The sequence below is a fragment of the Astyanax mexicanus genome, chromosome 2 (assembly GCF_023375975.1).
Source record: "Astyanax mexicanus isolate ESR-SI-001 chromosome 2, AstMex3_surface, whole genome shotgun sequence".
NCBI classification, from domain to species: Eukaryota; Metazoa; Chordata; class Actinopteri; order Characiformes; family Acestrorhamphidae; genus Astyanax; species Astyanax mexicanus.
Window position 1 is genome coordinate 72996457 of NC_064409.1, and position 26693 is coordinate 73023149.

A 26693-nucleotide genomic window follows, 5' to 3' on the forward strand; every position below is an offset into this window, starting at 1 on the left:
CATTTAAAGTGGTGTGTTATGCACATGTGCAAACGGTTATCCTAGAGAGTGATTCTTGTGTGATAAATCTGTTAAGATATGAAAATATTAAAATGTATCACTTTATGACTGGATTCTGGAGGTCTGCAGTGGGACTACATGGTAAGCACATGGATTGTGCAGTAGGCTGGCATCAATCTATGACAGTGGAGACTGTTGGCACTTGGACATTGGCCAATGCTCTTGAATCTGAGACAGCAGCTGAGGCTGCAAGAGCGACTGTAGATCAGCTGAAAGTCTTAGAGAACAGCAGAAGAGAAGCCGCCAGGAAAACAAAGCAGAGGCTTTGGGGAAACCGGTTGATGCAACCTGGAGAACAACACGGGGAAGGACAGCTGAGGACACTGAATCTGCCACTGGCACAGGAGAGATCATACATGAGACAGGACAACTGTTGGTTGATAAGGACCAGGGCCAAAGCAGGAGGGTCTCAGACTGAGATAAAGATGTACAGAGGTTGGACAGTGAAACTGAAACACCTGTCATCATTTTAGTGTGGGAGGATTCATGGCTAAATTGGAGCAGCCTGGTGGCCAATCTTCATTAATTGCACATTGCACCAGTAAGAGCAGAGTGTGAAGGTTCAATTAGCAGAGTAAGAGCACAGTTTTACTCAAAACATTGCAATGCACACAACATTATGGGTGACATACCAGAGTTTAATAGAGGACAAATTGTTGGTGCACGTCTTGCTGGAGCATCTGTGACCTAGACAGCAAGTCTTTGTGATCAAGTATCAAGAGCCATGGTATCCAGGGTAATGTCAGCACAATACCACCAAGAAGGACGGACCACATCCAACAGGATTAACTGTGGACGCTGTAAGAGGAAGCTGTCTGAAAGGGATGTTTGGGTGCTAACCCGGATTGTATCCAAAAAACATAAAACCACAGCTGCTCAAATCACGGCAGAATTCAATGTGCACCTCAACTCTCCTGTTTCCACCAGAACTGTCCATCGAGACAATTAATTTTTGTGGTTTAAAACCAGGTGTTTCAGTTTCATTGTCCAACCCCTGTAGTATATGATTTGTGCTTTAAGAAAAAACTTAGTCCAATATCTTACATTTTGGTTCTTCTTTGGTTCAGACTGTGGTTATCTGCACTTTTTGCCTACTGTTTGGGTTTGGACCAAACTGAAAAGAGAGAGGTTAGGTGTGAAAGCACCTTTTAAAAGCAAAGTTCTTCAATGGCTGGTTGGTTATGGTTGGGTACTCTATAAAATCATGACTTTTATGAATACTTAATTCTTTCTTCTGCATTATGGAAAATTAATGAGCAGAAATGACTATATTAAAGCCAAGCAAGACCTGTACCTTCCCATTCTTCATCTATTCCACCCCCAGTTTGGTTCCACCTGGCGGCCCATAGAGTTGGCTCCTCTCCTTCCTCACATTTCTCACAGTATCTGCGAGGGTCCAGATGCTACGAGACCTACGGGTGATTCCATGCATGGTGTATTCCCACACTGCACATGCAACAACACCTTAACACAAATCCCACACATGAAATCATGTGAACACCCCACGTTATAATACCTCCCACCCGAGCAGTCCCATGTCCTTACACATATATAAAGACAGACAGACAGACAGGGCACCTGCTGCACAACACCTAACCCACAGTAAGTATCAGACAGACCCGTCTGCAGATCTGTCTGTCTTTCTCCTACGCCCACTGCACTGTTCTTTACACTGTCAAGCAGCAGACCCTGCTGTTGTTGGTAACGCTTTCTTTTACAGTACCCTAAGTTCTAGGTATTAACCAGGTAATAGTGAGGTACAAACTCTGAAGTACTAAGTAATTATTTTTGGTAACGAGATGGTAAGTACCAGGAAAGTCTTGCCTAATTACACTGAAATATCTAGGTATTAACCAGGTAATAGTGAGGTACAAACTCGGAAGTACTAAGTAATTATTTTGGGTAACAAGATGGTAAGCACCAGGACAGTCTTGCCTAATTACACTGAAATGGAACTAGGTAATAAACAGGTACATGGGTGGTACAAACTCTAAAGTACTAGGTAATTATGTTGGTTAACAAGATGGTAAGAACAAGGACAGTTCAATTTAATTACACTGAAATGTCTCACAGGTTCTAGGTAATAACCAGGTAAGTGTGAGGTACTAACCCCAGTAACATGATGATAAGTACCAATACAGTTTCCTTACACTGAAATATCTCGCAGGTTCTAGGTAATAACCAGGTAAGTGTGAGGTACTAACCCCAGTAACATGATGATAAGTACCAATACAGTCTCCTTACCCTGAAATATCTCGCAGGTTCTAGGTAATAACCAGGTAAGTGTGAGGTACTAACCCCAGTAACATGATGATAAGTACCAATACTGTTCATTTTAATCAGTCTCTATTTATTTGATTTAAAAATAAAAGGTCAATACCTGATAACAGAGAAGAAATAGCTTATTTCTCTTTACTGAGTTCTTACCATTTAGTTCAACAAATAACCCTCTGTAGAACATCCTTCTGTAAGTACCATATAAAACACTGTGTAACTAACAGAACTTTCTGCTTAATAAAGGAGTAAATGGACTGTAAAAGAAAGCAGAGCTTATTTCTCTGGTTTTACTCAGTTCTTACCGTGTAGTTCAACAAATAACCCTCTGTAGAACATCCTTCTGTAAGTACCATGTAAAACACTGTGTAACTAACAGAACTTTCTGCTTAATAAAGGAGTAAAAGGACTGTAAAAGAAAGCAGAGCTTATTTCTCTGGTTTTACTCAGTTCTTACCGTGTAGTTCAACAAATAACCCTCTGTAGAACATCCTACTGTAAGTACCATGTAAAACACTGTGTAACTAACAGAACTTTCTGCTTAATAAAGGAGTAAAAGGACTGTAAAAGAAAGCAGAGCTTATTTCTCTGGTTTTACTCAGTTCTTAACGTGTAGTTCAACAAATAACCCTCTGTAGAACATCCTACTGTAAGTACCATGTAAAACACTGTGTAACTAACAGAACTTTCTGCTTAATAAAGGAGTAAAAGGACTGTAAAAGAAAGCAGAGCTTATTTCTCTGGTTTTACTCAGTTCTTACCATGTAGTTCAACAAATAACCCTCTGTAGAACATCCTACTGTAAGTACCATGTAAAAACACTAACTGTTACACTCCCCAGGCATGGGTTAGGCTATAACAGTTTGCGACCCCGGGTGAGCAGGGCCTAGATCAGCTGAATACAGGATACAGAGAAGACACAGTGAGACGGTGTTTCCAGTGAGTTCTCAGCTTAATCTCTTTATTTAACAACATACACAAACTAAACCACTTTTACTTTGGTCTCTTTTCTCTTTCTTTTGCAGTTTCACATACACATTGCATCTCATCTGCATTTTACATACATTCACAGAGAATCCTTTTTTTTTTACTTTTTTTCAGTTAACAAAACTCTGTATATCACAGTACATATTACCTTTACTTTTTAATCAGCAAACCCTCTTAATACTGTTTCTACACACACACACACACAAAAAAAAAAAAAATATATATATATATATATAAATACTACTCTATATTAATACATTTACATATGCATACATATACCAATACTCAAACTTCTTTCATATTAACACACTACATTACCGAAAACACCTTTAACTTTTACTGAGCACACTAACTACATCTTAGTGCTTTTAAATCTCATTTTAAGCAGAGTTTCTAATATTTGTATCTGCATAGAGTGTATAGAATTGACCAAAGTATAAAACTTGAACAAAGTGTATAAAAACATGATTACTTAGAGAAACCTTAAACTGTAGCTTATCTAGCTGTAATAACTCATTATTGTGGTTGGCAGAGGCTCTATATTTACTTTAACAAGGCCAAACTGGCTCTTAAAAAGAGAATAAAATTGACTTGACTTTTAATAAACATGTATTTAACTAACAGCGACTGCTAATGCTAGCGTAAATGTATAGAGAAACAATAGGAATGAAGGCGCGAAATTAGCCCGAGCTACTTTGAGAAACAGCGACACACGGGCACAATTACCGAGCGAAAATAGCTAAAACTAGAGCGCGAACACACGAGAGATAATTACAGGCTTAAACACGGTTATAGAGCGAAGTTAGCGACCGAAAGAGCGAGAGGAATAACAGCGGGGAGCCGGTAAGGAGCGCGGTTAGCGGGGGCAGTGGCTAATGCTAGTGGCAGAGGCAAGAGCGCCGGCCAGGCGCGCGGCTCGCGGGCCGCGGGAGTGAATGCTCCCCGATGCTGAGCGTCCACCAACACACAAGACCATAGCGGCTCATATTACACAGCAAAACCTTTTAACGAACATATACACTCAAATATCCCTCTTATAGTGCTTTGGAAACATTTATACTTGCACAGTTCCACATATTTCCCCACCTGGATACAGAGAACACACGGTGTTCCCAGTTCTCAGCTGAATCTGAGACCCATCTCCTGTTGCTCACCTAAGCCACAGCCTAGCGCCCGCCCCCTGGCACTGCTCCCCCTACAGGACTGGATGTTTCACGTTTCACATACAAAAACCCATTCAGAAACCCAAAAGAATATATATTACATGGTACTTACAGAAAGTTGTGTCACATTTAAGTAGTTATTATTTTATATATAATAACTACTTAAATGTGACACAACTTTCTGTAAGTACCATATAAAACACTGTGTAACTAACAGAACTTTCTGCTTAATAAAGGAGTAAAAGGACTGTAAAAGAGAGCAGAGCTTATTTCTCTGGTTTTAATCAGTTCTTACCATGTAGTTCAACAAATAAGCACTTCAAAAAGAACAACATACAACTTCAAAACAAAACAGAACTGTTTACTGTTTATTATTTATCTCTTTTTTGACACAACCAAGCATGCATTACTGAACTTATATATATACAATGAAAGCTGAGGACAGCTTTTATTGGGGTAAGCAGCTTGCGGGCAGGAGCTTGCCTTCGCCCCCTTGACCCTTCCAAGCCACTTCAAATTTTCTATTTCTCTGATCTTACTATGTATAGGTACATGTTTGAGTAAAATGAACACTGTTATTTTATTCTATAAACTACTGACAACATTTCTCCCAAATACTAAATAAAAATATTGTAATTTAGAGCAGAAAATGAGAAATGGTCAAAATAATGAAAAAGATGCTTTAGTGCTTTCAGATCTCAAATAATGCAAACAAAAGCAGTTAATATTAATTTAGAAACAACTATAATAATGTTTTAAGATTTCAGAAATCAATATTTGGTAGTTTTAATAACCCTGATTTTTAAGCAGTTTTAATTTATATATATAAGTTATATATATATATATATATATATATATATATATATATATATATATATATATATATATATATATATATATATATATATATATATAACATGTAAGACCTTATTCTACAAATTATGTTTAAAAAGGGGGTAAATACACATATTCAACACTTTATTCTTATGGTATACTTTTTCACCCTTAAACCTTGTAACATGCTCTAATGTCTTTAAACATATGGCCAAGTATTCCATTCCTGTGCTGTCTTCCTAGTGAAGAATTCCACTCTATAAACCTTAAATTCATTTTTAGGGATTTCTCAGTCAAATAAATAGAGACTAATTAAAATGAACAGTATTGGTACTTATCATCATGTTACTGGGGTTAGTACCTCACACTTACCTGGTTATTAGCTGGAACCTGTGAGGTATATCAGGGTAAGGAGACTATATTGGTACTTATCATCATGTTACTGGGGTTAGTACCTCACACTTACCTGGTTATTACCTAGAACCTGTGAGATATTTCAGTGTAATTAAATTGAACTGTCTGGTTCTTACCATCTTGTTAACCAACATAATTACCTAGTACTTTGGACTTTGTACCACCCATGTACCTGTTTATTACCTAGTTCCATTTCAGTGTAATTAGGCAAGACTTTTCTGGTACTTACCATCTTGTTACCCAAAATAATTACTTAGTACTTCCGAGTTTGTACCTCACTATTACCTGGTTAATACCTAGAACTTAGGGTACTGTAAAAGAAAGCGTTACCCTGTTGTTGACACCCGGGAACTGGATCAAGGGCAATCCACAGCCAAACATATGTAGTGGTTACAAGGGATACCGAACTATTTACCTGATATCAATATTAATTTTAATATTAATATTAAAGGTTAATAGGGCGCCAGTAGCGGCTAGCTACAAAATTTATATTTAACCTCAGGGTGAGTTCTTGTCGGTTTCAGAAAGTCTTTGAACCACGGGAGGAACACATTTAAGTCAAGAATTGGCTAAAACAAGTAATGTTTATTTAGAATAAAAGTAATACATGGATATATGCAGAATTAGATAAGGGGCATAATTCAAACAACAATTTGAGAGTGAAATTCAAGCACGCTGATGATAACAGTCTTACAACCAAACCTTCTCATCGCATATATGAATAACTCAAAACACTTTAGACCCAAACAACAGAAATGTATAAGTAGATAAAAATAAACAAATCAATACCCAGTTTAATATACCAAAGGGGAAGTAATTATGATAACCCACTAGGAGATAAACCTAAATATGAATAACTAAACCCACTATAAGAATATTAGGAGATTAAACAAGATTATAAGTGATTATATACTGCTATAAACGAACTAACTACTAAAGAAGCAAAACGCTCTAAATCCAAGCTAATTGAGTTAAACTAGATTACATTAGAACTATGGAGCTGACAGAGATCCCACCATCTCTCAACCGGGAATAACTATAACTGAAAACTTAGCAAGACTCAACCTAACCAGACCAACAGAACGCCACCAGAGAATTAGAGATTTAACCAGCGCCTCACTTTGCGTTGACCGGCCTCGGGCAACCGGTGTCGTCTCTGCCGCGAAGGGAACCGTTGGTGTCGACCGCCAGGAAGGGTAGCTCGATCCAAGTGGCCGAAGCGGGTTCTTCAGGTGGACTTCACGGTGCAAGCAGGGCTTCGGTTCCAACGGCAAGCGGGAGCGATCGCTCCGGGCAGCTGATTGATTCAGGATTCTCTTCGCGTCTGGGTCTGGTACGGCGAGCGATGTATAACGCTAAAGATGAGCGGTGAACTATAGGCAGCTCCGTAGCGCTAAGGTGTTCAATAGCTGGAAGCACCTAATTCTCTAATTCTGTTGATAATCGCTGGACTTGTGTTGGTCAGCGCGGATGCGCTGCAAGCGCAGCCCAAGCTAAGATCTATGACTCAAAAACTTAAGAATCACTAAGCTGAATCTAAGAGAAAGTAAAACAAAAGAGAGAGTACAAAATTCTAACTAAAACTCTAAGTTAAAATTACTTCTAAGAAAAAAAAAAATTGAACTTAACTAAACCTAAAAAGCGCACGAACTCCGAACTGCGAACCACGAACTACCAACCGAATAATCTAACACCCCCCTTTATTGGAAACACATTCCCTTCGTGACGTATTGGCCCTAACTTGTGATAGGTTTCCTAACTGCAAGTATAATCTCTAAAAACCCAATCAGCTCCAGGTAGGTGGAGTCTTGCCTGGACGACTCCCCCTTTTTTTTCTTTTATTAACTTAAACCTTAACATTCTTAAATGATCAGATTAAACAATTGCTTATTTAAAATATACTTTGACATAGAAAACCCACAATTTCCCCACATTCACCCACTGTTGCATAGCATTTTAGTGATATGAATAAACATCTCAGAACTGAAATCCTAACCAGACAATTAGATAATCATAGTTGATTTTGAGGTGTAAGAATGGAAAGAAATATAACACATGACCAGGGAATACACTAACTTCCACGCATCGGACTCTTAGAAAGGAAAGAAAGAAACTCGTTATGAACTTTAAACTTATTAATTCAAGATTTGGTTATTAACCTGATTAAAGTATTGTGGAAACATGCCCTGATAGCTTTTAAGTAATTATTTTAACCAGACTGCTAGTTTGTTGCCATCCGTATTCTTTTTGTAGTTAATGTTCATTCACGTCTTAAGAACACATTTTGTTTTTAATGTTTTAACATTTTTCAGCCTTAAATTTCCTTTTTGAAAAGGCAGACTCTCTTGTGTATTTGAAGAGATAAGAACTCTGGCCGTCGTAATTCACACCTCTCCCCCACTAAGGAATGCGGGTCTCATTGCTCTGGTTAACATAATTTCAGACCTCTTTAAATCAGAAATTCACTATACCTTTATACTTTTATACTTTGTTCTTTACTAAACAGGAAAATGTATCTATATAACCAAAGCAAAGGTTAAAATTACGCTGACTAGTTGCAATAGTTCAACCAATGACAAACAAGACATAATTCTTCAGCCTGGAACCTGTAGAAGAAAATGAAGGTAAACCTCAAAATTGTTCTCTTGATTAGAAAGTGTTTCATCACATTGCTTGATACCCTGCTTCTCACAATATTAGAATTAACCAACAGTTATTTAAGTTATTGTAAAAACATATACATATGTAATTTTTCGATCATAGCCTCGTGCTCCAAGAAAAGTTCCTTTCTTCTCCTGCGGGTGGCAGTATTGTCTTGTTAAATGGTCCACGGGTCCTGGACCAGTAAAAGGGTCACGCTGTGTGCGTGAGTGTGTAAATTAGATGTGACTGTTTAAGAGGTGTGCTCCGAAGATAGCGGATCAGCAGGTGACATGTTAATCCCCAAAGTTTATGGGTCTTTTGTTCAGATGCTTTTAGCGAGACAGATGTTTCCAGCAAATGGTCGTAAAAGTCGTTAAAGTGTTATCATTCAAGGTTGGGGAGATCCCCCTATGTTCTCCATTGGAATTCCTTGGGGATTTAAGGGAACAGAGTTGTGATTTCAAAATGAGATATCAGGCTATCTGCTACATATCCCCCCCCATCGGGTGATAATCAGCAGAGATCCAGGTTATCAGCCGATGAGATGACGTAGATAGCTGTGGACAAAAGAGGTTACTGGGTATCTCAATTCTTACTGGTGGCATTTGCTGGTCAGTACACAACAGGCTGCATTAGCGTTATCCAAACCAGAGCTAAACCACTTCCCTTACTGCAGCTGCCTGCATAGGTTCATCAGTTGCGTCCTCCTGAGTTTCCACTGACACTTCTTGACCCCCCCTTCTACGTCTCACAAATCTAACCACCTTACCCGACCATGAATCCATCTGTCTCTGTAGCTTCACAGTCTTCCTACGGTAAAAACACGTTATACCAAAGGTTGCTACATAACCCAGACATACCAGCGCAGCTAACAAGGTATCGGGCAATGACCAGGAGTATCTTACAGGTTGGACTGTCCATGTGGGACGCGACTCGATCTCTTTTAAGACATTATTGATGGGGGTCAAATCGATAGACTGGGGACCCTCATACTGTATCCGACCAAGGGTGTCAGGGCTGAGTTCCAAGGAGTGGGTAGTAAAGAAATCAGACACCTCAATTTCACTCTCATATTGATCAGGTACTAAGTGGTACAGGGACCATTCCCCAACATGCAGAGTAGCCCCAGGTGGTACGTCTACCCAAAATGTTTGTTCCGGAAGGGGAATACGTTCATCGATATCATGCTGGTCATAGGACAACACAGCTTCCCGTGCCGCAGTATTTACCAACCACCGGCTCCCTACGATTTCAACCTGAGTCTCGACCTGTTGGTACCTATGAGTGACAGTGGCAGGACACTGGTCCTTGGTGAGCATGGGCTTAAGACCACAAAGATTGCCAGCACCCTCTCGAGTGAACGGTTTACTGGGACAGAGATAGTGTATATCCTTGGACAGGGTACACATGCGCAAATTTGGGGCCAGATAAAGTCCAGGATTGCTGTCTTGGTAAGCTACCAAGGTCGGAGTCTGAATTTTGATGTGTGCTTCTTTTTGCCAAAACCCGACATTTACCACTTCTTTTAAGCGATAAATGTTTTCCGCAGCTATTATAGGTAAGTTGACCAGAAAAGCTACTTCTCTATTTTCTGGGTTGACATAAAGAGGTACTGCACTTCCGAGTGTATAGGCTAAATGTGCTTGGAGATCAGTAACTTCCTCTCGGGTAGCCCGACTGAGGATTTCCTGTACCAGGGTTAAAGGCACCAGATAAGCTGGTATCTTGCCCATAGCTAGACTGTCTACCGAGGATCCCACTTCCTGTAGCATGTCATTCAAAAGCATGTTAATCACTTGGATATGAGCCATATCTGCCTGGATTGCCCGGGTCAGGGAGGTGATCGTTTGCAGAGTTTTGTTCAAAGCTACCGTGTGGGTATTGAGGACCACAATAGTACCCTGTAAGGTTTGTCCAATTGCCTGTAGCTGACTCTGTTGGGTGTCTATTTGGTCCTTGATGTGTGGTAGTTCTGCCTGTAGTTCCCCTACATTACGGCGGACCGTGGCTAGACCCACGGCATTAACAGCGGATGTGCCGACGCCAAGGAGTGAGCCTACAGCGGCGGCAGCAGTTAATAAACCTGCAAGAAAACGTTTGGATCTCTTTTGAGCCCCATTCAGTTCAGACTGTGTGACCGCAAATTTTTGCAGCTGTTGTAGCATGTGGGTGGTGTCTCGTTCGGCATGGCTTACTGCCTCTCGTACCCACCAATGCCCAGCCCACCCCACTTGGCGGGACCAATCAGGGAAGTTCTTTTTACATACGTCCTCCGGGTTCAGTCGTACAAACACCCTTTGGGTATGTAACCGGCAGTTTGTGATTAGTAGTCCCGAATTATCCCTAAGAACTACTCCTGAGGTAGGTCCGGGGGAGATCACATCAGGGGCAGCGACGATCGTCCCCAGTACGAGCGTCAGGAGCAGGAGAGTCCTCATCTTCCTAACGAGACAAATGTACATGATTAACCTGGGTGTACTGGTGTGAACCACCAATGAAGTAGAATCTGACAGACAAGTGGCTAACAATCAGTGATATCCTATTCCTTGGCACAAAATGATGGTTCTGTTGGCCGGCTTGATCGGAAGATGTGTAATGGTACTTAGGTCAAAAATCGCAAACAACAGTCTACTGTATACGGATCAAGGGTCAATATATTCCTAAAATTAATAAAAAAAAAAATGAAGTTATTAGTTTAGTTGCAAGTTGTACAGCTAAGAGTTGCTAAACACCTAGGGGTCTAGCAGGGGTTTTGTCCACCTGATTAGACTCTAATCAAGGCATTGGCGGCCCCGACTTGTCCCATAGGGCTTTGGTGTGGCTTAATTTGGTTGCGGTGTACCCACTTGCGAGTTGGCTCCTTAGAACCTTGGCTGATCTGGATCTGGTACACCACCGGGGACAATTTGTCCGTGATTGTGTGGGGTCCAGTCCAGCGAGGCATGAGTTTGCGAGCCAGCCTACCCGCATTCGATTGGGGTTTCTCGACAGGTTGAGCGAAAATGTAGTACCACACCTTATCTCCCACCTGAAGCTCGTCATAGGACGCCTTCTGATCATAGTAGGCCTTCCGACCCTGGGCACTTCGTGCCATGTGCTGTTGGGCAAAAGCAAAAGTGGATTTTAGGTGTTTCTGCAAATCGTCTATGTACTGCTGTGTTGTGTAGGCAACTGAGGTATCTGTTCCACCTGGCTGATATAACAGATGCAGTGGAAGTGTCATCTGTCTGCCTGTCATCACCTCGAATGGAGAGATGCCGGTGGAATCGTGAGGAGTTGCCCTAATGGCCATGAGTACCAACGGCAATTTCACATCCCAGTCGCGGTGATGCGTGGCCACAAATTTCTTGAGGATGCTGACCACTGTGCGGTTAGCCCGTTCGACCTGACCAGAGGACTGGGGGTGGTAGCTCACGTGCAACTTGGCTTTTACACCGAGGACGTGCCACATTTGTTGCATGACTTCTGCCGTGAAATGAGTACCTCGATCTGAGTCAACCCTACAAGGAAGACCAAACCGGGTGAAGATATGATTAACCAGGAGACACGCTGTGGTTATAGCGGTGTCATTGGCGGCTGGAAGACACTCCACCCACTTGGTGAATGCACATGTGACTGTGAGGAAATATTTGTTCCCTCGAGCAGACTTTGTGAGCGGGCCCACCCAATCCATTTGCAGATCCGACCACGGGAAGGTTAACCCCTTTCTCTGTAAGGGAGCCCTGTGCAGAGGATTCGCCGGCTGGAACTGGCAGCACACCAAGCATCCTTTAATGTAACTAGCTACATGCTCCCGCATTCGTGGCCAAAAGGCCACCTGTTTGAGTGTCCTATAGGTTTCCTTGATCCCTTTGTGACCTGCTGATGGAGAGTCATGGGCGTGCCCCAACATTACCCCCCTGTGGCACGGAGGCACCACGAACGCAGGAGAAGTGTGGGTCTCAGTGACATGAACAAGCAAGCCCTTGACCACCTTCAAGAATGCGCGGTTGTGCAAGAGTTGTTTAAGCGGAATTGATGCCTCCAGCATTTGGCTGGTTATGGGATTGTTGGTGGGATCAAGCAAGAAAGCCTTAATAGATTTGATGTCGGGGTCTGCGTCTTGTAGCGTGATCAAATCAGCATCTGTGATTTCTGGATCAATGGAGACCGCAGCGCAGGGTGGGATTTCTGTTGTTGAGGTTTGTTTAGCTTGTGCTCTAGTCACGGCTAAAACAGTGGGGTTGGGTTGGGTTGGGTATTTCAACGGGTCAAAGACCCATGAAACTCCTTCCAAGGCACCTCTTTTGGCCAGTGAATCAGCTTGATCATTGTATGTCTTGTCTGTCCCTGGGACACGTGAGTGTCCCCTCACCTTTTTCCAGTAGACAAGCATGTCATGCCGAACTACCAGGTAGTCCGCGGCTGTGAACAGCTCTGTGTGTTTGACTGCTTTCCTGCCAGATGTGAGAAAACCTTTGGTTTTCCAGATTGGCAAGTGACATGTGAAACTTAGACGTGCGTAGTTGGAATCTGTACAGATTACCAGGGTTTTTACCCCTTTGTCGATAGCAAGTTGAATTGTGATGAGTATGGCAGCGATTTCGGCATACTGAGAAGTTTGTGATCCTAGTTTGAACTGTTGTGGTTCGCAAGGGTTGTCATCAAGCCAGACGATTCCTGCACCGGCTTTGAGGCCTTCTTGGTCATGTCGGAAAGAGCATCCATCTACGTAGACCGTGGGAATGTTTTCACACTCCTTGGGGTCAAAGTAACGATGGTTTGTGGGTTTTTGGGAGGCGAGATTGGGAATGGGCGTTGATGTGGCCGGTATGTCAGTTTCACATCGCTGACATGCCGCCAGATCAGTGCCTAGAGGTAATCTCGAGTTTTGCGCATAGCGCACCTCAACCTCAAAACTTTGTAGTGCCATTAACCAGGAGGCGACTCGTGCGTTGGTGACCACACCTTCTCGAATGCGCTGGCTGTTGAGAAAGACCACTGGCTGGTGGTTTGTTTCTACAATGATCTTTTGTCCCCCAAGGTAGTTGGAGAAGTGTTTCACTGCCCAGACCGTGGCCAGAAGTGCTTTCTCACAGTCAGAGTATTTGAGTTCTGGAGCCATCAAAGCTTTGCTTGCATAAGCTACCACTCTCTTGTCTCGATCGTGTACCTGGTATAGACCAGCACTCACACAGTGTTCGGAAAACCCAACTTGAAGGTAGAATTCTTTGCTGTGGTCCGGATAGGTTAAACAGGGTGCCGATGCCAGTTTGTCTTTGAGGGTTTGCATGGCTTGCGCCTGGGCCTCACCCCAAATGAAGGGTACATCCTGCTTTAACAGCTGGTACAGTGGCTTGGCCAGTTCCGCAAAGTTTTCAATGAACTGGCGGGAGTAGTTGCATACCCCCAAGAAGCTACGAAGGGCGTGGATGGTTTTTGGTTCCGCGATATCCACGATGCCTTGGGCACGACATGGTTGCGGGAGAACACCATCTGGACCGACCAAAAGGCCCACATAATTGACCTTAGTTTTGCACCACTGACATTTGGCTAGGGATATTTTCGCACCTGCTTTTGTGAGCTGATCTAGCACATGATCAATCTCTTCCAAGTGGGCATCGAGAGAGTTGTTCCGGATAAGAACATCGTCAACATAAATCAAGGTTCCTCGTTCTCTTGCATCAGGACAAGCTTTGTTGAGAAAGATGTTGAATTCAGCTGGTGAATTGGAATATCCGAATGGGCAGCGGGTGAATGTAAATTGACGGCCGGCGAATGTGAATGCCAGTTTGTGTTGGTCTTCCACATGGACCGGAATGGTCCAGAACCCCGATGCCACATCTAAGGTTGAAAAATATTTGGCATCTCTGACCCTAGGGAGTTCTTGCTCCAATTGGGTCATGGGCCATCTAGAAAGAGGGACCTGGTCATTTAGGCGGCGATAGTCAATAGTCAGACGCCATTTGCCATTGGGCTTCAACACCGGCCAAAGTGGCGCAGAGTAGGTGCTGTTGCATGGTCGGATTATTCCTTTGTCTAAGAGATCATCTATGATCTCTTGCACCGGCCCGTATGATGCAAGTGGAATCTTGTATTGGCGAACGTAAGCAGGAGCAGCGTCGGGATGCGTCGGAATACGAATCATATGGATGTGGGTCAATCCACAATCCATAGAATCTTGAGAGAAAGACGCACGATACTTAGTCAGCACTGTTCTGAGCTTTACACGCTCTTCGTCTGATTGCAAGGCATCCGCATCTAACAGCATTTGCTGTAGTTGCTTCTCAAACTCTGTTTGAGTTGAAGGAAAACTGTCGGCCTCCTCCTTCTGCTTCACCAGGACTGTGTTAGTGTCAGGTGATGGGACAGAATCGAGACTAAGGACAGTGACTGTATCCAAGACCATCTGGTCCCTGTGGGTCAGATCAATGCGGTACAACGCATCTTCATTGGTCTCCAAGACAGGAAAAATAGCAATTGCCCCAGACGGTCGGGTGTATAATGTCTTGGACTCTTGCTTTGGGAGCAGCTGCTGAGGAATCGGACCGATGACTGGAAGCCGCAGTTCAAAGTCATGAAATTTGGTGCTAACCAGCCAACCCAGTTCTGTGAGTTGGGGAATCACTATGTCCTGAGTTGTACAATTTTGAACGAACAAGTACACTGACCTAGCACGTAACTCCACAAGAGGTGTGGCTTCCACGGTCAGACCAAGATCAAAGAATCGATGTGAGGGTTGGAACAGTGCATGGGGGTGACATAGTTGTTGTCCAGGTAGGATGGTCAGGTAGAGGCCGATATTTTTGGTATTTGCCGGTAGGGTGATGGCTTGGTTGTTTGCCACCTGACAAACTTCAGGTATGGTCTGACCCGAGTGCAGATACTCTGGTTCAGGGTAAGAGCCATCTGCCTGAGTGTCTGTGAGGGACCAAAGGATGTTATTGATGGTGTCTACCTGAACATCCAACCTGACCAACACGTCACCGCCCACATAGATGGAATGAGGTAAGTCTGGGACCACAAGAAAAAGCTGGGTGAACTCTTTCTTGTTCCACCGGACGGTCAAAGAACAAGTGCCGACTGCCAGCAAGGTGGGTTGAGGAACGGGCCCAAGCGGAAAAGCTCCCTGGGATTGAATGAAATGAAAGCTAGCATGGGTTGCCGATAATGAGTTTACTAAGTCTTGGCTGACTGCGGATTTGTCCGACCACAGGGCGATGACCACGTCATCCACCTGGAAGTCGTCCAATGTGACCCCCTTCTCCACTCTGGGACAATATTCCCCAGGATTTTCAGATGGGACCATGGTACACAAGAAGGTGTCACGTTGTTCCAAGACTGAGCTTGGAGGCCAAGAAGGATTTGTAAACTGTGAAACGGCGGCTGTAGGCTCTTCCTCAATCTCCATAGGAACCACAGGGTCGATCAGTCCCTTGCATGGTTGGAACTGTCCACAAAGACGGTAGCACTGGATCTCCTCCTCACGAGAGGGAAGAACAGGAAGGGGTTGCCGAACCTGCGCCCAGATCTTAAGACCTTGAAAGTCGATAAGGGGCTCGAACCGATTAAGAAGATCTTTTCCTGCGAGGAATGGGATGGACTCCAAGGGAGACACATGAATTGGATGAACAACAGTCACGGGCCCAATCGTAAGTTGAATTAGGGCCATCGAATGTATGGTGATGCCCGTGTGTGAGTAGGGCTGGATATTGAGAGAACAGTTACTCAGCTGTATCTCCCTATTCCGTCGCCGAGCGGATGCCCGCACTCGGTTAAAAAGGGACATGGACATCAGTGTGATGTCTGATGCCGTGTCAAGAAGAGCATCTTGCACAAATTCATCCTCCAAAGTAGTAGCAAGATAGAATTTTCTGGCCACCCCCCTTTCGCTCAGATGGCCCAAGAACTGTCGGAAAGGAAGCTCCCCCCGAATCAGAAATGGGTCTTCTTCCTTGAGAGAGTGGTCAGCGTCTAGTTCCACAACTAGGACTGCACTAGGTGCAGTGTCTTGGGCATGCTCCCAAGTAGCTCGTTTGGGGTCTTTTTCATGGGGAGCAGTGCTCGACTGCTCCTGGATATTGCGCCCTTGGTTGAGGTTACCCCTTTTCTCCTTGCGCATTTGGTTAACCCATTGCAGGATTAACTCAAGATCCCCTGCCTCCAGGCCGTTAAGGGTTTTGTCCAGTGATGATTTAGGGCTTGTTGCAGTCTGGTTTGGTCCAGAGTGCCTGTTATTCCCATGATGGTGTGGCCTGCCACCACGTTGATGGTGGGAGGCTCGACCTCGATGGGGTCTGCCCTGGCCGCGATTCACCTTATAAGTAGGTGAGCGGCGTCGCTGTGGATCGACCTGCTGACTTTGGGCTGGTTCTTGTCTATAGGGTCTGGACCCGTGAGTCTTATCTGTTCCCTGGAAGCTGTGCTTCCCCTCTAGTTCCATACAAGGGTTACTGGCTACTGCAAGGACTTCGGAGTCTGTTTTTTTTCCCAAACTTTGCTGAACCTTTGCAAAACCTCTAAGAGCTAGATCTCTTAGTTGCCGACTAGTCAGGGTGCGGGGACAAGCCGAGACACCTAAATGGTGGCTGGTTGAAGGATGGAGGTTCTGGACAAACAGGACCTTGAAATTTTCGTCCTCCTCCATCTCTGGTTCATTCTTGAAGCCAAAGTAAGCGCGCCTGAGGCGATAGTAGTACTGTTCGGGACCCTCCTGCCTGTTCTGCCTCACCGCGAATGCAGCAGAGAGGCCTAACTGGGTTGAGAAGCTAGAGAATTCTGCCACCAATGCTTGGCAGAGAGCCCTATAGTTCCCCCTTACGTGTGGTGGTTGGCGTTCAATGAAACTGCTAACGTCGCGGTTGGATGTTATTTTAATGAGATAGATTCTGTCGTCTATGGTGGCCAGAGGGAAGCGCCGTAGATAGTAATCAATGTCATTTAGATAAAGGTGGATATCATTAGGACAGCCAGGCTTAGGTTCAAACCGGCTGATATTGCGGGCAACTTTATCCAAATCTCTATCTGAGGGCGTTATGGGCCTGGCCATATCTGCATTTGTTTGGGGTCGTTGGGTGCGTTCAGATTCGTCCCAGCCAAACAGGGTCCGGTTCACCTTTTTGGGGCCAGCCGGTTCCGGTTTGACTCTGATGGGTGATCGAGGAGCTTCAGCTCCTCCCTGGTAACCCATGGAAGTTACGGGCGTAGGAGTATGTACCTCCGTCTTAAAGAGATGTGGGGTCGCTGGTCTACCCTTTGTTGGGCTTACCTTTGGCCCCCGGGAATATGTCTCATCCCGTTCTAATTTGAACTCTGCCAACTGCGTTTCTGCATCCCTTTTTTCTATACGAGCTAATCTTAAAGCACTCATAGCCTGTGTTAGTTCAGCCTCGAGTTCGGTCTGCTGCTCCTGGGCTTCCTCCAGCTTACCTCGTGACTGGATGGCAAGCTTTGTGGCTGTTTCGGCTTCTTCCTGCAGTGACTTTACTTTATGTTCAAGGGCTTCTTGTTGGGATTTTATCTCTGAACCAGTATTATGCCATTGCGCCAATTCGTCCCTGAGTTTTTGGTTAGTTTGCTGGAGAGCTGTACAGTGGTTAGTAGCATGTTGCTCTCTCTCTTGTGAGAGTTGGAGTTGTCTCCAGAGTATGAGGGACATTTTGTATACGGTGTCTATTTGTTCTTTTATTTTAAGAGATTTAGTTAGGTGGTCGTCCACACAGCTAGTCATCAAACTCTGAAGGTGGGCATCATCTGCCTGTTGCACGCCTTCAGCATAGTCTGGAATGCGGCAGCTTACTAAATCGAGAAGAGTGGCTTCTACTTGGTCCACCGACTCAGCCTCGCTGAGGAGCGGGGACCCTGCCTCTCTTGGAGAACTCATTTTGACTTGACGAGGGTCAAGCGATGCGAGCTGTATTGGAAGCCAGTCCCGGATGGGTGACTTAGCACTGCTGCTGAGATTGGAGAGATTGATGCTAGGGTAACAAACCTTGATGCGTAGTCCCTAGTGAATCTAATAAGCCCAAAAGTGTAGTTTTTTTTTTTGTTTTTTTTTTTCAATGGATAATTATTATTTTAATTTTATTTGGGTGACCTTGGATAGGTATAAGTTTTAATAGTTTTGCATGAAAATTGTCAAATACCTATTAGTAATTAATTAATTTATTAACTAGATGGTCACTGACAAGGTTTGAATGACTGTGGATGAATTAAAGATAGCACTGCTGTCACCAAACACCACAGTCAACTCCTGTCAAAAAAACAGCATAGAGCGGATGTATGTATGTCTATGAGGCTTTGATTTATTTAGAAATTCAACAAAGTGACTCAGACAGAGCCTAAGCTACCTTCAGTATTAGCGAGCAGATTTTTTTTTTTTTTTTTTTTTTTTTTTTTTTTTATTTATTAATTTATTTATTTATTTTTATTTTTATTTTTTTTTTTATGGCCAAATAGGATAAGGATTATATGCCTGTATTTAGAATAACAAGAAGAAGTGGATAAAATGCTTGACAAAACAAAATAATGAATGGCTACTATGGATTACCTAAGTAACAGGTATTTATAGCAACAAATGATTATAACCTGAATGTTTAAAATACTGGATATTATGGTTATCTCAAATGATTATATTTAATGTAAGCAATGTGAGTAGAACAGCTGACAAGCAAGTTAGCTTTGAGGGTTGACACTATGTTTGAAGTAGGGTGGCTACATAGAACAAAATATTGAATTATTACAATTGAGTTATCTAACTGTATCTATTTGAAGTGAATTCTAATTTGAATATATACTTACTAGTAATTAAGAATGAAAATGGCACTTACTAGTATTAATAATAACTAGGACGATACAACATTTAAAATATAACAGTAACCAAGCAAAGAAAGCAGGGGAAGAGGGTATCTCGATTAAGGTATGCCAAAACTCATATGAAGCCAACACCAACCACACGTAAACACAGTTTACTACAAGAATTTCCCAAAATAGCGTATAAATGAACTGCAACCCCTTTTAACCTGAGTATTCACCCAAACGACCAGAAGAGGGCAGTGTAGATATAGCTTTACCCCTAGAGGCACGAAAAGGTAAGACAGCCTTGAGGCAAGATGTAGCTGATACAGTTGACCACGAGATGGCGACTAGAGGCCACTGGTGGGGAAGGCTCCGCCTACCGGTGACACAACTGAGTCCCGCCCCCTTGAGTGGGAGGACAAACCTCAGCTCCTGAGAGCTCAGTTGCTTTCAAGCTTTGTGGGGAACACAACGGTCTTGCTGACCTTAACACAGAGACACAGAGAGGAACACAGCACGCAGGGATTTCCTTCACACAGTCTGAGTCAAGCGGGGCTTCCGCTGAGGGCGTGATCCTCGCCCGTCGCGTTTTCGCGACTGTAAACCTCTCTACCACCTAAAAGGATAGCGTTACGCCGCGGTTTGCAAGGCCGCGGGGCACACGAGAGGGTCCCAAGTACGACCGGGGTGCGGAAATCCGCGCACACGGGCCGTTTAAACTGGGAAGCGGGTTTACTGCACTGGAAATCCGCAGCTACAGCAACCTCGCTGAGGCCTTTACAAATAGCGCTGATATAATTCACGTGATAATAGTTGTCGGCTGAGCCTGTTTAGATACCCCGGGTAAATGTAAAGCACCAATAACAGTGATAATGAAAGCAGACGCACAGCGGCGTCTACAATACACACACGCGCTCACACTGATCAGCTCTTTGGCGAGTAATATGAGGCGTTTCACAAGTGATTACCAATGCTCTTTAAAACACATACACATAAAGGAGTTGGATATATATATAGATGTATATAGATGTGCGCGCACACAGACAGAGGAGTGACCCGGTTAGCTTTCGCCAGCCCGCTGGCGTTTTACTAACGCGGAGCGTAAGGTAGATATTTAATAAACACAACACACCAATACGTTTTCTTAACTCCGTGCTTTTCTCCCGTAGATCAGAGATGTGACGTTGGCCCCGCGTCGGCCGCGCCAAATATGTAGTGGTTACAAGGGATACCGAACTATTTACCTGATATCAATATTAATTTTAATATTAATATTAAAGGTTAATAGGGCGCCAGTAGCGGCTAGCTACAAAATTTATATTTAACCTCAGGGTGAGTTCTTGTCGGTTTCAGAAAGTCTTTGAACCACGGGAGGAACACATTTAAGTCAAGAATTGGCTAAAACAAGTAATGTTTATTTAGAATAAAAGTAATACATGGATATATGCAGAATTAGATAAGGGGCATAATTCAAACAACAATTTGAGAGTGAAATTCAAGCACGCTGATGATAACAGTCTTACAACCAAACCTTCTCATCGCATATATGAATAACTCAAAACACTTTAGACCCAAACAACAGAAATGTATAAGTAGATAAAAATAAACAAATCAATACCCAGTTTAATATACCAAAGGGGAAGTAATTATGATAACCCACTAGGAGATAAACCTAAATATGAATAACTAAACCCACTATAAGAATATTAGGAGATTAAACAAGATTATAAGTGATTATATACTGCTATAAACGAACTAACTACTAAAGAAGCAAAACGCTCTAAATCCAAGCTAATTGAGTTAAACTAGATTACATTAGAACTATGGAGCTGACAGAGATCCCACCATCTCTCAACCGGGAATAACTATAACTGAAAACTTAGCAAGACTCAACCTAACCAGACCAACAGAACGCCACCAGAGAATTAGAGATTTAACCAGCGCCTCACTTTGCGTTGACCGGCCTCGGGCAACCGGTGTCGTCTCTGCCGCGAAGGGAACCGTTGGTGTCGACCGCCAGGAAGGGTAGCTCGATCCAAGTGGCCGAAGCGGGTTCTTCAGGTGGACTTCACGGTGCAAGCAGGGCTTCGGTTCCAACGGCAAGCGGGAGCGATCGCTCCGGGCAGCTGATTGATTCAGGATTCTCTTCGCGTCTGGGTCTGGTACGGCGAGCGATGTATAACGCTAAAGATGAGCGGTGAACTATAGGCAGCTCCGTAGCGCTAAGGTGTTCAATAGCTGGAAGCACCTAATTCTCTAATTCTGTTGATAATCGCTGGACTTGTGTTGGTCAGCGCGGATGCGCTGCAAGCGCAGCCCAAGCTAAGATCTATGACTCAAAAACTTAAGAATCACTAAGCTGAATCTAAGAGAAAGTAAAACAAAAGAGAGAGTACAAAATTCTAACTAAAACTCTAAGTTAAAATTACTTCTAAGAAAAAAAAAAATTGAACTTAACTAAACCTAAAAAGCGCACGAACTCCGAACTGCGAACCACGAACTACCAACCGAATAATCTAACACCCCCCTTTATTGGAAACACATTCCCTTCGTGACGTATTGGCCCTAACTTGTGATAGGTTTCCTAACTGCAAGTATAATCTCTAAAAACCCAATCAGCTCCAGGTAGGTGGAGTCTTGCCTGGACGACTCCCCCTTTTTTTTCTTTTATTAACTTAAACCTTAACATTCTTAAATGATCAGATTAAGCAATTGCTTATTTAAAATATACTTTGACATAGAAAACCCACAATTTCCCCACATTCACCCACTGTTGCATAGCATTTTAGTGATATGAATAAACATCTCAGAACTGAAATCCTAACCAGACAATTAGATAATCATAGTTGATTTTGAGGTGTAAGAATGGAAAGAAATATAACACATGACCAGGGAATACACTAACTTCCACGCATCGGACTCTTAGAAAGGAAAGAAAGAAACTCGTTATGAACTTTAAACTTATTAATTCAAGATTTGGTTATTAACCTGATTAAAGTATTGTGGAAACATGCCCTGATAGCTTTTAAGTAATTATTTTAACCAGACTGCTAGTTTGTTGCCATCCGTATTCTTTTTGTAGTTAATGTTCATTCACGTCTTAAGAACACATTTTGTTTTTAATGTTTTAACATTTTTCAGCCTTAAATTTCCTTTTTGAAAAGGCAGACTCTCTTGTGTATTTGAAGAGATAAGAACTCTGGCCGTCGTAATTCACACCTCTCCCCCACTAAGGAATGCGGGTCTCATTGCTCTGGTTAACATAATTTCAGACCTCTTTAAATCAGAAATTCACTATACCTTTATACTTTTATACTTTGTTCTTTACTAAACAGGAAAATGTATCTATATAACCAAAGCAAAGGTTAAAATTACGCTGACTAGTTGCAATAGTTCAACCAATGACAAACAAGACATAATTCTTCAGCCTGGAACCTGTAGAAGAAAATGAAGGTAAACCTCAAAATTGTTCTCTTGATTAGAAAGTGTTTCATCACATTGCTTGATACCCTGCTTCTCACAATATTAGAATTAACCAACAGTTATTTAAGTTATTGTAAAAACATATACATATGTAATTTTTCGATCATAGCCTCGTGCTCCAAGAAAAGTTCCTTTCTTCTCCTGCGGGTGGCAGTATTGTCTTGTTAAATGGTCCACGGGTCCTGGACCAGTAAAAGGGTCACGCTGTGTGCGTGAGTGTGTAAATTAGATGTGACTGTTTAAGAGGTGTGCTCCGAAGATAGCGGATCAGCAGGTGACATGTTAATCCCCAAAGTTTATGGGTCTTTTGTTCAGATGCTTTTAGCGAGACAGATGTTTCCAGCAAATGGTCGTAAAAGTCGTTAAAGTGTTATCATTCAAGGTTGGGGAGATCCCCCTATGTTCTCCATTGGAATTCCTTGGGGATTTAAGGGAACAGAGTTGTGATTTCAAAATGAGATATCAGGCTATCTGCTACACATACAAGGTATACCCAGCATCCAGAACATTGTCTATAGTCTTTTCTACATGCCCATGTTACAGGGGGAGGTCCAGGTTCAGCAACAGTATGTGCTGAAAGAATGAGGTCAGCTGACTACCTGAATATACTGAATATAGACCAGGTTATTCCATCAATGGATTTTATATTCCCTGATGAACACGAGCATATTCCAAGATAACAATATCAGGATTCATGGGTCTGGAATTGTGAAAGAGTGATTCAGGGAGCATGAGATCATCATTTTCACACATGGATTGAGAGAGTTCACCACAGAGTCCAGATCTTAACCTCATTGAGAATCTTTGGGATGTGCTGGAGAAGACTCTCATCAGACTCTACCATCATCAATGCTGCTGCAAGATCTTGGTGAAAAATGAATCCAGCAACACTGGATTGAAATAAATGTTTACATTGCAGAAGCTTATTGACCCTTGTGAAAATAAAGTATACTCAAATAATGCCAAAAAAAGGTATATTCTTAACTTATGTTATTTTGGAACTACTAACTTGCACTTAATTACTACATTATGATAAAAATCTGTACTAAATTCATACTGAGTATACTAGTCATGTTATTTTCGCCACTTTTTTATATTTGCTTAAGCTGTCCAAACAGAAAATTAAAAACTAATTAAAAGTATGATAAAATGTAGATTCAACACAACATTCGTTTTGAGGAGTGTATAAAACTGGTAAAAAAAAAGCAAGATATCTTACTGCTTTTCACACATGGATTGAGAGAGTTCACCACAGAGTCCAGATCTTAACATCATTGAGAATCTTTGGGATGTGCTGGAGAAGACTTTGTGTAGCCTGTTGTTGTAAGTATTTGTCCAGCTGGTAGTGTTGGTAAAGTCAGAAACGTTATAATAACATTGTGATGCAAACCATTTTATGTCACACGTTTTCAGAATGTTCCTGGAACAGTATTTCTGTAACAGTACAGGCTAACTTTGCTGAAACCTTCTGAAAACATTGCTAAATGGCTTCTTGTACATTCCACAAAGCGTAAGATACGGAAATGCATTAAACCACTGTATAACATCTGCATTAACATACTGACAAGCTATTTTGTTAGACAGTTTTAAGGTATGAAACTTTCTCACAGTTGTATGATTTGAATTCTGGTGGTAAACAATGATTTCACAGATCATCCAGTAGGACGTTAGCAGGCCTCGACAGTGGGAACAGTTGGCACTTGGATTTTGCCTGATGCTCTTGGAACTGTGACAGCAGCTGAGGCTGCAAGAAAGACCCCTGATTCTCTGGAAGCCTTGGAGAACAAGACAGCAGAAGCTGCCAAGAAAATAAAGCAGAGGTTTTGGGAAAACCAGTTCAGGCAGCCTGGAGAACATTGGGGGCAGGGGCAGCTGGGGACACTGATGCTGCCACTGGCACTGAAGGTACTGGAACCACCTCAGGCACTAGAGATATTATACAGGACACAGGTAAAAAAGACGTCTTTTCATCATCATGTGGGCTGTTTCTCCCACACCCAGCTCTAACTGAGGTTCTCAGTTAAACAACTACACTACCCAGAACGCACCACCCGCTGACATCACACACACCTGTGCCGAGTATTGTTTGGTTTATCCTCATTGCAAAGCGATACTATCTCTGTCTCTGTATTTCTCATGTATGACCTTGCCTTTTGTTTTTTCGATACCGATTTTTGCCTGTACCTCTGATTGTGGATTTACCGTGTTTGACCTGGACTGTTTATCGTTTCTGCCTTTTGGATTATCTCTACTGCTGGCTTTTTTCGTGTATGAACTCAGGACTGTCTCCCGTTTATAGTATGGTTTTGTCTACGTGGCTACTGTTTTCCGGTGCGCTACTGTTTCCTTTTACGACTACCCCTGTATTATCCAAACTTTTAATAAACTGTTGTTTTATCTGTATCTGCGAGTGTCTGAGTCCTGTACGAAATATGACACTATACTTGAGATTTATTGGTTTGTAGAAGGGCGGCAGTGTTTTGTGGTGGACAATCCATGAATCCTGAACCACTCCTGATTCCAGCACCATGAATCCTTACATTGTCATCTTGGAATATGTTCGTGTTCATCAGGGAAGAAAAAATCCATTGATGGAATAACCTGGTCTATATTCAGTATATTCAGGTAGTCAGCTGACCTCATTCTTTCAGCACATACTGTTGCTGAACCTAAACCTGCAGACCAACTTCAGCATCAACCCCACATCATTTACTTGAAAGTAACTGAAAGATGCACGCTTTTGCTTTGCTTTAACACTAATTGTGCTAATGTATGTGCATGTTCTCGTCTGAGTGTGCATGAGTAACTTTCATACATTCCAAAGGTGCACAAGTGAGTAAGAGTGTCTGTGTTTGTATGTAAGTGTGTGTGTGGGCACGGGACACACAGCTGTACTCTGAAATGCCAGTCTTACAGAGCCAGATGGCATCGGGGGAAAGTAATCTCTCTATTACCCGTCTCTCTCTCTCTCTCACACACAGACACACTGTACAGAAGAACACTTAATCTCGCCCGTCTCCTCGCTCTCCATAATCATGCCAATCAAAACAAGCCCTGTCGAGAGTGTACTGAACAGCAGTTCCACAGACTGTCTCAATTATTCCTAGAATCCACAGACCTGTATGTACAACAGTTTTAAGGAGTATGAGATAACAAACGTAAAAATAACAAAGTCTAGTCGTTTAGGCGTTCATGCACTTCATAATCTGATTACTGCAGATCATCATAGTTTATCAGCAATCTGATCAACTCGTTACATCAACTTCAGTTTGAGTTTGCATGAGTGAATAATCAGGTAACCAGATAAAAAACCTAGACATTATTGAGCTAAAATCCAGCTCTCTATATCAGATTTCTTAATCAGATTTTGCCAACACTTTACTTGGATGGTCCATTGTTGATGCCTTATAGACAGTCAATTGACGTTCAACTAAATACCTGCAATTAAATACGTAGTAGAATGTAATTGATTCTCCATTGAATGTTACCTTACACCCAACTCTAGTTAGGTTAGGGTAAGATTAACCTTTTAGGCAAATAGTTGGATTAAGACTAGGTTTTAAGGTTGAGCGATAGTTAGGATTAACCCCAGTATTATTCCACTGAGGATCATGAACTGTACATTCAGTGAAATGAAGTTAATAAGCAGGTGCATAAATCTAAATTTGGGCACCCTAACCGAAAAATTTGATCAATATTTAGTAGATCCTCCTTTCGCAGGAATAACAGCCTCTAAACCATTCCTATAGCTTCCTACTTGTTCCTATGCATGAATGAATTAGTAGATTTAGTTGATTTTGAGCAGTGTTTAGTATTTAGGGTCGTTGTCTTGTTGAAGTATCCAGCCCTGATGCTTTAACTTCAAATTTCTCACTGATTCTTCAACATTGTGCTCAAGAATCTGCTGATATTAACCGGAAACCATGGGAACTTCAACTTAATTGAAGATTCCTAGTACCTGCACTGATCACACAGCCCCACAGCATGATGAACCACCACCAGATTTTTTACTGTGGGGAGCAGTAAAGTGTTTGTGTTGGAATGCTGTGTTCTTTTTCT

General features: G+C 42.6%; 1 protein-coding gene across 1 annotated transcript; it reads right to left on the reverse strand.

The window, feature by feature from the left end:
• Window positions 1-8839: 8839 nt before the first annotated feature.
• Window positions 8840-21451, reverse strand: LOC125799071 (uncharacterized). Its single transcript, XM_049474895.1, has 2 exons — window positions 21101-21451; window positions 8840-10817 (listed from the first exon to the last, which is right to left on the reverse strand). The coding sequence occupies exon 2, from the start codon at window positions 10811-10813 to the stop codon at window positions 9029-9031; it is 1785 nt and encodes a 594-aa protein (XP_049330852.1). The 5' UTR covers window positions 10814-10817; window positions 21101-21451; the 3' UTR covers window positions 8840-9028.
• Window positions 21452-26693: the final 5242 nt, after the last annotated feature.

Excerpts from the sequence above, each read along its gene's own strand:
- LOC125799071 (XM_049474895.1), bottom strand. The coding sequence starts at position 10,813 with ATGAGGACTCTCCTGCTCCTGACGCTCGTACTGGGGACGATCGTCGCT.